The 12099-nt window shown below is 37.5% G+C and overlaps 1 protein-coding gene across 1 annotated transcript in view; it reads right to left on the bottom strand.

The window, feature by feature from the left end:
• Positions 1–11999, bottom strand: part of LOC136996411 (protein WWC2-like) — a 33048-nt gene extending 21049 nt beyond the window's left edge. The window contains exons 1-5 of the mRNA XM_067317333.1: positions 11717–11999; positions 7690–7813; positions 5123–5203; positions 4954–5040; positions 1599–1791 (exon numbers count right to left, since the gene is read on the bottom strand). Of these exons, the coding sequence (XP_067173434.1) occupies positions 1599–1791; positions 4954–5040; positions 5123–5203; positions 7690–7813; positions 11717–11924 (693 nt within the window). The 5' untranslated portion in view covers positions 11925–11999. The remainder of the gene's footprint in view (positions 1–1598; positions 1792–4953; positions 5041–5122; positions 5204–7689; positions 7814–11716) is intronic.
• Positions 12000–12099: the final 100 nt, after the last annotated feature.

Here is a 12099-nt window from a genome sequence, read left to right as displayed (position 1 = left end):
TTAACTGTACAATCTTCCTATTTCCCCCCTGACTCCAGTCAAAAGAAATACATGAGAGGTTTCTCATATTGTCCATTCTGCCATTTTTTATTTCAGCCTGCATAATTTCTCTCCACATGCACACACACAAAAGCCTCTCCATCACCATAATGCACAAAAAACATTTATCTGCTTTCTATAGCATTCAATAATGAAAAGCTGTGGCAGTGAAACCTGCAGCACCAACTTACAGAACAGCAAGTCTTGACTGAAAAGTCAATTTTTCAGTTGTTCCACCACAAAAATCATCAAGGCAGCAATGACAGATGACCTCGTTTGGTTTAACCAGTAAAGAAGCACATGAAATGACAGTAAATGACATTAAGAAACGCCTTTCATGCAGACATGCACTGACATCCATTGAGTTGGCACCCTGGGAAAACTTGTAAGCGCTGGCGCTTGGGCTGTGCCTTGGCAGTTAGGATCCTCTGTTCTTTGGCAAAGCAAAAGATCTTCAGAGCCACTGGGCCGAGCACATAGCTCTTGCCAAGACTCTGGTCACGTTGCCCAGGGCTCTCTGCTTGGGGTACTCCTTGCAACTCTTGCTTTTGATCTAGTGATTAACCTCTACACCTCTGTGGTTTTTTTTCACCTTTTGTATCCTGCATTCTGTTACATTTTTTGTTCTGTGACCATTCCTTTACCTGAGGGGAAGACTCTTGGTTTTCTTCACATCAGACAAGCTGATGAGTTCAGCCACTAGCCCACTGAGAAAGGCCAGCACACTCCCCAGGCATTAAGTTAACTTCTACATTTTTGAAGCTGAGAGGCTGTTTCCAGCAGCCTGGGCTGATGAATCCTGCCAGACACCAATTTCAGCATCTCTTCATGGTGTTATAACTAAAAGTCTCACTGTGCTACTAAGTCAGACTCTTGGTGAAAAACAAAATTGAGTTGTACCAGACAGCCCAAAAGTAATCTGTAAGTAAATGATGCATCACTAGTTACATGATGACCGCAATTAGCAAAAGACGACAAACAAAAACAAACACAAACCAAACCCAGCTTCCAATAGGCTGGTCTATACATGTCATGCCTTTTTATTATTTCTACAAGTCATAAAGACTAAAAAGGTGGATCTAATGTAAGCTACAACCTGAAAAACTTTAATTTGTTTTTCATAACCAATTGCAGTAATGAAGGTTTGCATTGATTTTTTGCACATATTGTGGATTGGATTCAGCTTTTACTTTAAAATTCAGTTAGTGTAATGTTGCAGTGAAGTTTCTTAGGATTTTTATATATATATATATATATATATATGCATATATATACAAACTGCAAAACTGGAATACCAATCTGCAATTAAAGAGTTAAAGTAATGTGGGGTCAGAATCATCAAAACACCTCATAAAACTTCCACCCAAGATTAGAGTATGTATTTGGAATTTCAGAGAAAGGTAAAATTTTAAAAATTACAACAACAGCCAAGATCTGCGTCACATTTTTTCACCAAGTACTATAGAATTTTAGCAGCTTTGACAACCAGAATAGGCAGGGACAAAATAAACAAATGTGGGCCAAAAAAAAAAAAAAGCACCAGTAATAAAACTGCATACCAAGCATTCCTCCTGACGACTTCTACTGACAGCACAAACGTCCACTCTCAATGTCTTCTGCAGCAGCGTTACTTGGGAAATGGCTACTCTGAATATCTCGTTGAATAAAATGGTTTCCATGGCAGGATGAACTTTAGTGCGGAACAGACAGCTGATATCAGCTGAGGATGGAAGCACTGCTACTCTAATGTACCTGCAGGAAACAAAACAAAGAACTTTACCTGTATTTAAACTTGTATTTTCTGGATGATGCATGATAGAAAATGACCCCATGAACTAAAGGAGAACTGCATGGTGAGATAAAAAACAGCAACAAATCAGAGATGGGACAAAATAGAGGTGGAAAAGAGAGAAGGAGCTGAGAAACTCCCCCCGTCCCTTGCATATACATTTCCCAAAACGGTATTTCTGTGCCTTGGGAAGGCAGTAACAAAAGAGGTAGCTACTTCTGTCTCTATCCAGGTCTATCTTTTGATTTAGTACTGAGAACACTGAGAATCATGTCGCAGACAGAAAGAAACATTATCTTAATGATAATTAAAAAATGATAGAAAATTGGGGAAAAAAAGAGTGAAGGTAAACATGGAACTCTCAGCAACACTGAAAAGCAGTGCCATTTAATTCTGAAAAAAGCAATCAGAAAACTAAGCAAACAGAAGATTAAGACAAAGGATAAAGAAAATAGGTGGGCATATGGCAAAGCCACAGTTCCTAGAGATCAATTAATTATTAACTTAATATATTAAAGTGGGACTTAGAAGAATGCAGCTTGCAAGCCTAAACTTAAGCACAGGGAGTATCTAGAAATTGTTATGTACATGCATTTTTGTTATATAACAAATATTAATGGATATTATGTAGATCAAAGTAATATTACCCATCCTGCAGGTCTCCCTTTAGAAGTATCTTGATGAGTCAAGACATTCCTAATGCAATTTGTCTGGTTACCTATCTAGTGCACAACTTACCATACACATAAACACAGTGTACTTTTGGCTTTATCTCTTTTCTGTGTCTCTGCATTAACCTAATTTCTGGCATTGGCTTTAAATATAAATTTACCTTCACTGTAGAATAGAATGCAATGATGCTAGCTAAAGCAAGAAGAAAGAAAAAGTACGGCAAGGATTCTCCAAATTTTAGTACTATTGCTAGCTATTTTCTGGTAATTGCTTTGTACACACTGTTAATGCTATTAATGGTTTTTAGTTTTACATGAATTAAACCAGAAGAAATCAGGCATGGGAGAAATTTGGTTTTGTTATTTGAATTTAGGCATAGCCATTATTCCCAAGTTATGCCCACCCTTCTTGGGGAAAAGAGTGAGATCCAGGTTGTTTGGTTGGAATATACAGCCTGGATAGCAGGTACCCAGCGCTTTGACAAACCAATCCCTAAGTTAAGTGGTAGTGATAATGTAATTCCAGTAATGATGCTGCTGTAGAATTAACATGAATGTAGGTGATTTGCATAATCTACTGGAAGTAGTCTTTTTAATACATTAACTAATAAAATTAGGAAACATTTAGAAAAGTAAAAATAGTAGATGACGTATATTAAAAGTATATCTAAGAAGTGGTTCATTGGAGCTTTCTTTGAATATTTGTTAGCCAGTTTATTGGCATCAAGCCAGGATGAGGGGTAAAACAGAAATAAAAGGATAAACTGCTCACCAGTTTTGCTTTGCAAGAGTGTTTACTTTCATTTTAATAATAATAAAAAAATTAAATTGTCAACCAATGCCTCAAACTTTGCTGTGATAAACCTATGACTTTGTGGCTGACCAAAAATGACCCTGACACAGTAAGTATTCGACTAGGCTATACCTGCTCTAGAAGTAAACAGTTATTACACATATTGTGGAAACAGAAATCTAGAAGTCCTCATGTAAAATCTATTCCTCTGTGTGGAAATATTCCATGAAGTACTAATATACCCAATTTGATGTTCGAGAAAATACAGATATGACATAACATCATTTTTCAGCCCCAATTTTTACCACTGCACATATGTGTACAGCATATACATACATTCACACAATGGCAAGTGACAGAAAAATTGCAATTTGCAAGGTCTTTCCTTTACCCTGTCCTTTCCTCCTCCTCCTAATTTTGGGTAGTTTCAGTTTTATTTAATCTTTTTAGCAGGATCTCTGGTCTTCTGCACTGCAGATGCCTAAGTACTATTTAGAAGCACGTGCGTTAATTCATAAAAAGATGCCAGCTATGACCTAACCTTTTCTTGCAGAACATTTTGTTGACATCCTTATTTATATTCTGCATTATCTGCTTTCCATCTCATCTGTGTTGATTTATTCTTTTACACTTTCTACATTCTTGTGCTTGGAAGGGCAGCGAGGGGAATGGAGAGGGTAAGAGAAGGAAGGATAGTAGTAGATAATCATTTATTATTAAAAAGCAAACAAAAAAACACCCCAGGCCTATATCCCTATACATCCTTGCCATATTCACTTGCTTCATATTAATCTGTCAATCCAATTCAAGGTGACCAGGAGAAGGAGGGAAGCAAAGGCGCAAACCACCAAAAAAATTTTTTTCCCCAAGGACTGATTCTGTTCCAACTCTAATCATATTAAGGTTCTTAACAGCTTGTTGAACTAGTTTTCCAGTCTGTAAAATAGTTTGCTGAAGTACAACTGTCCCCAAGGACCCAAGGTAAGCTGCACCTATTTGTACAGACAGGAGTTTTAAATTAGAATTTCTGTAGTAGTATTTTCTTATTCAGCCATTTTTGCTTGTTTCATATGTACAATTTCCATTGTAATGTTTATACTCTTCCTGTTGTACAGTACAACACAAGAACTAATTCTTAACAGATCTCAAGCTCCAGTTACTAGGGATAGTGTAACTCAGTGTGCCTGTGCTTGATCATTTGCAATTTATCAAGTTACCCCTTACCTTTAAAGGCTCACTTAAAAGACAAACATACACTATTTTAACCTCATTTTACATCAATATGGCACAAAAATGTATAAAGACAGTATCTCGAGCTGAAAGAATTACAGTAGCAAAGTATTATAAAAATGTTTTTAATAGATACATAATAATTGTTCTGCATTTGCAAAACTGTAAAACTGTTACATATACTAAACGAAGCAACATTTTAAAAATCTCTTTCTGTTCCACTTTAGCGTAATGTGCAATTTTCCCAATAACTTCTTTTTCTTGAAGCATTACTGGAATCTGTAAAACTAAGCCCCACTACAGTTTGAAAAGTTATATACCTATTTTAGTGCTGTTAAGCAGTAAATCAATCCATTCCTTTGGAGAACTTGTACAATTTATTATTATACTCTCATATTTCAACATTACTGCTCAGTGATTGTTTGACTTACACTTTGGAGCCAAGGGGGACAGAAAATGCTGGAAGATTTCTGAGCCGGACTATGATTACCACAAAACTTGAATTGCTGGGGTCATATCTGTTAAATAAAGGACATTAGAGGCCAGTTTACTATTTGCATTTACATATGAAGGGAAATGTCCCCTCTGCTGGTCACTTACCTGAGTCCTATTTGTACCTGGGCAGCCTCTAGAATTGTTGCATCATCTTCACTATATACAATGTCCTCAGTTTCATTTGGTCTAGGACAAACAGGCAAATACTTGATAGTTAAGAAAATTACAGTTAACTTTTAGCAATAATGGAGGTATGTGTATACAAAACATATTACATTAGCCTAAACAGGCTGATTTAATTGCAGCGTGCAGCCCAAATGAGAATTTCAGAGCCTACATGATAGCAACTTGCATTTTAGAATAGTTGCTGCCTAGACAGTCTGACAGCTTTGTAAATGATTATTGAAGCAGGCCAGACTGAGGCAATAGAAAAACTAATGGCATTTTTATGTACATACTTACTATTTTTCCTCTATTCCCTTGAATACAAAATTGCAAACTCAAGTTTCTAGGAAACATCTAAGCTGGATATGGAATAGCGCTACTGAGAACGTTTGAGAAGCAGCAGCTCTGTCCAATGAAGAGGTTTCTGTGCAAGCGAAAACAGCATCTTTCCACTGAGCCCGTTTCCAGAAGCATTCAAGGAACCAACAGGCTCAAGTCTCACAGCTGAAGAGCCACTCTAGCACTGAATGGAATTACAGAGAATCAGTGTGGCAAAATAATTTCCAGGCATTTTCTGGGAGGTTTGAAGAGGATGTGGTATTAGTGGGTTTCAATGATTTTTTAAGCTCAACATGACTGTTGAGATCACTAAACAACGGCCAAAGTGGGAGATGTGGAGAACGACACAGACGTCCACCCATACCTCATCAAGACATGACACCATTATTTTGAGAGACTATGTTTAGAGGTTTCCTTTTCACTATTTATTTTATGGCTGCTGGCTAATTTGATAGGGTGTATTTATTTCCTCCCCTGCCTTAAATTGCTGAACATGAAGGACCGGTTTATAGAGTGGAAATTCTGTATTGTAAACTTGGGAGTGCACTGACAGATTACAAGTTATTCCACACAGACTGTTCACAAAGACACTTCTACTGAACACAGGCAAATCACACAGAGGCACTTGGTACCTCTTCAGTACTTCCTACTCAATAAGTATTAAGAGTATCCACACCTGGATCTAGCACCGAATAACTAGTGCCTGGAAATCTCAGCTTCCACAAGTGGCAACAGTGGTGTAGACAAGCTTAGGGGATGCAACTGTCATCTTTCCTCTCTTTCTGAGGAATGGCAGGGAAGACGAGGATTTGTTCTCTCTTCCATCTATCCCACAGCTTGCAGTCATTTGAAAGGACACTTAAAGAGCTCCAGAGAACATCTGTGGTATTTGGTCCAGTATCTGTTCACTTGATCCACTGGGTTTATAACTGGAGCAGAGAGTAACTTCTGATCACAGTGACTCAGAATTGAGACAAAAGTGGGAAGACAGCAGACCAAAAACACACAACCACAGCCACCCAGTAAGCGAAGACTGAGTTTTTACAGATGGAAGTTTATTTCAACCTAAGAAATTGCATTAGGAGTCTAGGTCTAACTGAATACATGGAGCAAACTCATACCGGGATTCCTTGTTCAGGGTGAAATACCAGGTCCATGGCCTAAGATGAGACTGAATGGCCACTGTAATACTTCAGCTCAGTAGAAATCCCTTTTGCATTTGAGTTTTTGTATTTGGTCTCATCTACTTTTATTACCTTTTAATTTGTAAAACACATGACTAGCAGAAGTACTTTTAACAGAGGCCAATAAAGCCCCTCTCCATTTACGATACCATAACACACTTTCATCTCTCCTAACAGGCATTTAGGCTGGCAACAGACCATCTGTATCTACATCTTTGAAAGCATATTGCTAAAACACATCTCTTGGAATACTCAAAAGGACAAAAAAATTCTTAATGTCAGAAATATGCAGAAACTGAGGTAAAAATAAAGATTTTAGTTTCTCTCTCAGTTTGCAATATTCTTCTGTTATCCAGTCTTAAAGTTCATTGTCTCCCTGCCAAGAAACAGACAATTCTGTACAAATGAGGAATCTGGTAGAATCCATCTCTTGTCATAAGGAAACAACAGTAAATACATTTCTTCTTCTATCCTGCTCACCACAGTGAAGCATGCATATTAAAACCTAACCTGGTTTATTTTAATACCAACATTACATTTGAGGATTTTCTCATCTTTTCTCTATTCTTTTTTTAAAAAGGAAAACATTCACACAAAACACTATGCAATAATATGATTGTATCTATTTAAACAAAACAAAAAGTAACAAAAGTCACTCTGGGCAGTGTCAATACAGCAACGTGGCAGAGCCTTTATAGTTTAAGTAGAGCATGTCTGCTAGGAAACAGTTTTAGCAAGAAAAAACAGGAATAGAAAGTAGTACTAATTATAGCAGCCAAATTATAGAAAAGCTGTAATGCCAATTTCTTAGCTTTTAAGAAAGTAATTATAAAACTCCAATTTTTTGTCAATGCGCTTTTCTTTCAATATGAAACTGCGAAATATTTATAAAAGGGCAAGACTGATAAACTGCTTATGCTGATATAACTGCTTATAGATATTTATTCTTTTGATGGAAAGAGTTGCATTATTTCTCAAACCTACTGTTTCACAGAAGCTTCATATACCCCACTATCTCCAGCTACAGACTCATCAGACACAGCAGCAGATACACAAGCTGTTTTCTCCTCAAGCAGGTGACTAGCTGCTCTTCTTCGTAAGTCAACATCTAAGAAAAGAAGAATGAAAATTAGTCCAATAGATTAATCATCAGGAAAAGAGAAGTGCATAGCTTAGAAAGTTGTCAAGTTGAAATCAGTGACCCTTAACTGAGTATCACAGAGTAGTTTCATTCCACATCATTTAGCATTCTGAGGCTGTTATTACTGTTATTGCACATTCTGGCTAGGGATTTATATGTCCAAACTGATAACTTGAAAATGTAAAACTATTATTCCTTTCCAAAAATACAGGCTTCTATCATCACCCATGTCACTTGAACTAATTACTATCCCTCATTATCTTCATTATTAACCCTCATTATCCTGAGTTTTGAACCTGTATTTGCCATCTTCACATTCTGCACTGTAGTGACACTTCAGCTACATGCAAAGTGATTGTCTACTGTTAATTAAAAATTCAATAGTCAGATAGATGCCCCTCTCTCCAGTGATATAACTAGAAATGAAAAATCCCCTCTGGTTTACTATCATCAAAAACTTTTTATGCTACAGTGTCTTTACTATCAACTACTACTTAACTTTAATCTTCAACTCATATTTATATGCTAGCGTCCTGCAGTGAAGAGCAACGTTCACTGAAAGCCACGTTCTGCAGCATAATAAGTTGAGGGCCTACGGAGTACTTTTATCTGCAAAGGAGTGAGAATATTGGTATGCATTACACTCCCCACCTGAATCATGACTTTACGTCTTGTTAAGATGTTTAAAATTTAAGGCTTCAGATTAGATGATTGATTGCTGCATTTCTGCTTTTATTTATGGAAGTAGGAATGCTTTTCCCTTGATGATGAAGTGCTCTTTCCCTTCCCCCCCACCATCTGAGGGGTGAAGGTGATGACATGATTTATTGATTACCCTTAGGAATTACCACAGCAGCCCGAATTGACTTTGACAATGACAGAGACTGACTGTGGAAGAACTACACAATATTCCAACTTGGTTGCTGACAGCAGGGACCTGTACAGAGGAGTAAATATATGTATGGTTCACCTGTACAGGAAAGCCAGAGATAGAGAAGTAAGTGAGCACTTCATCTAAAGAATGAATTTAGATTATGATATGAAAACATTAGCTGCACTGTCTACAGGTATGTTTGTCTGCTCCCAAGTTAAGTTTTACAAAACTGTAAGAATCGTAAATGTTCGGGATGAAATTTTCCATGCAGATTTTATGCCTCAGGCTGAGTTTGTTGGAAAACCTTCCCATTCAGCATCACAGCAGCTCCAAGAATGAAATCAGTGAGCAAGCACTGAGCCAATCCCAGCTCTGTGCCTCCCTTCTGATGTACTGAAGCCTCACCAGGAGGCTCATTTTACTGTGGAAACTAGCAGTATAGGAAGCCTAATTAACTAACTTCTGCCATTTCAAAATCCAAGTGCTTGTTCTGGCAGCCTTAATACAGATTTTGAAATAATTTATATCATATATATGACCCTACATGAGGAAGTAATAATCAGTGTGAAGAATAACAAGATATATTTATATTGTAAAATCATAACTGCTTTTAGACTTAAAAATGCCCTGACACTATCCAGAATAACAGGTCCTCAAAGAGCTCTAAAATATTAGATAATCATATGGTGCCTCTGAAAATAATGATAAAAAGAAATAAGTTTTCACAAAAGATCAGTCTGAATTAATTTCTGATACCTCGCAGCCTGATGTATGCCTGAATTCCAAACCATCTTAAATTCAGTTCTCAGACTAAATGATTCGCAGCCAGATTGCAAAGAAAGAAAGAAGCTGTTAAGTTGGAAAAGATATACTGCTGGAATATGGGCAGGAACATTAATTATTTTCCATCTTCTATCAGATAGTTCCAAAGCAAAGGGACTACAGTGTTCCACTACACAGAAAAGACAAAGGGCAGGATGACACAGAAGGCAAAATAAAAGCTCCAAATCCCTTTTCATGTTTTTCCACTTTACATTTCACAGGTTCAGACCATTAGGACTTCAGTCAATTTTATCTTTTCTTCTTTCTGCACAGTTAGAGTGAAGGACGGAGTCCCAACTTATACTATGTACACTGTACATTTCTCTGCTGATGCCACATTGCTATTACTCTGGTCAACACTAAAATAACTAGAGTACTGCAACAAGTTAAGATAATTAACAAACAAATGTTACAGAAATTTCTTGTTATTAAAAAAAAGTAAATTGCTTATTAAAATATATATCTGTCTATGTTTCCAAGTACTTTTTAAAAATGGACAAGCTCCCAGGGCAAGGGTTTAAGCTTGGCAACAAAATTGGACAATGTGCTCTCTAGCTAGGCTATTGTATTTATTATGAGACACCCAAACTTAGCCACTTCACTATCAACTCAGATCCAGAAACATGGAAGTAGGAATGTTAAGTCTTTGGACATCAATTCACCATGTCATTACACACTGTTCTTCTACAAAATTGTTTAAAGAAATATTTTTGAGAGTTTCCCTGAAAAAAAATGCCCTCTTTCTTTGGGTTCTCAATAGTTGGGCATCTGGGATCCATTTCTTAGAAAGCACTGCCATTTGCTAAAGCATGTAACACTCAGAGCCAGAGTCAAAAGAGAAATAATAGTTGCAGGTTAACAGATGGTCTTACATTAGAGTGGGACCCAAGAGAGCCTGGGTTGCGACTCTGCCACATAATCATTTTATGAGTTGAAGCAAATAACTTAGGACTCGATTTTCAGAAGTGCTGATCACATGCATCTCAAATGGGGCTGCCAGTGCTCAGTACTAGTGGAAATTTGGCTCCCTCAGTTCTTCTTTGGCAAAATGGAGCCACTGGACAGCGAAAACATACAAATGATTTGCAAGATACTTAAATACTGTGACAAAGAATGACATTAGAAAAAGTCAATAGATAAATGTGCAGAGAAAGCACAACATACTGGCAACCTCAACACTGGGTAGCAAAGTCAATGCTCTAAGACTTCGGACAAGCCATCAACTCTTGGCAGCTGGGATTTTTATAGCTCTGACTCTATCAAGGCGATGAAAATATAGGAAAACTAAATGCGTTACTGTGCTTTACTGCAGACTAAAAGTGGAATTAATTACACCTAATTCAACCATCTCAAAGTTAATGTTAACTAGTTATCAGGATACCTCTCCAGACAACAGAAGCAGACAGGCAGATTCACAGGGTGAATCATCCCATCTTCCTTAAAGGGAAGGATGTTTTAGGATAGGATGACTCATCCTCTGGAAGCTACCCACAGACTGCAGAGGGAGCCTAGAGTAGCTTTGGTGGTCTGTCTAACTTTCAGATGGATAAAAAGCTAAAAGCTCTGAGACTGACACTAAAAATGGGTATAGAGTCTCACTGCACTGCATGGAATGTGGTAATTCATTTGTCTTTCTCAGTTCACATGGAAAATGAGCTGCAGGTGTTTCTGTGACAGCAGGTTCAAGTAATTATCTGCACATATAAAAATCCTAACAGTAAGTCCAGAAATCTCTAATACTGAGGATGCCAATTTGTAACTTATTCTTCACTGAGAAATTTGATTTCTGATTTCTAGCTACTAAAAAACAGCACAAGATATTTCTGCACTTTCCCCATATGCCATCACAATATATAGGGACACCATGAATCTCCTCCATGTCCTTCTTCAGGTTTTTCTTCGTAAACTTTTCATGCTAAGAAAGTCTGTAAACAAGGTTTCCTTCTGAGACAGCTATGGAACAAAACTAAATGGAATTGGGATGAGCATATCTCTGAGGACCCAAAACTAGAAGTTACGTGCTGTCCCTCAGAATTACTGACTGCGCACAAAGGCAAACTATGTCACTCATGCTATTCTTCAGATGTATGACTAGGATCACTTTGTTCATAAGCCAGCTGTTAGTTTAAAATTTTCATTTTATGTATACCTTTGATATTACAATTTTTTATTACCTGCACTTCCTTCATGTAGAGAAGGCAGAGCCTGCCTAATGCTTTCATTAAGATCTTTATCATCTGTAGGAATCTGAGATCCTGCTCTGGCGTCAGAGTCCAGTAACATTTGGTTCTCACAGAGACTAATGCCTGCAAAATCACCTGAAAGGTCACAGTCTTCAAAGTCTGTAGTGAGGTGATGTAGAGGGGAATTTTGAGCTGACATTGAAAATGCACCTTCCAAAACCAAAGGGGAGCCTGGGGGGGACAAGGAAGACAGTGAGGATCTTGAAGACAGTGATGTCACAGATTTGGGAGGTTCAGTCAATTTTGGATGGTCTGAAGCTGAAGGAGAGTCACTGTAACCCAGTCTCCCATGGGAACTGACCACTTCATTTTCA

This window comes from Apteryx mantelli, unplaced genomic scaffold (genome assembly GCF_036417845.1).
Source record: "Apteryx mantelli isolate bAptMan1 unplaced genomic scaffold, bAptMan1.hap1 HAP1_SCAFFOLD_381, whole genome shotgun sequence".
NCBI classification, from domain to species: Eukaryota; Metazoa; Chordata; class Aves; order Apterygiformes; family Apterygidae; genus Apteryx; species Apteryx mantelli.
The sequence above is the reverse complement of the archived record's forward strand: the minus strand, read 5'-3'. Positions and strand labels throughout refer to the sequence as shown.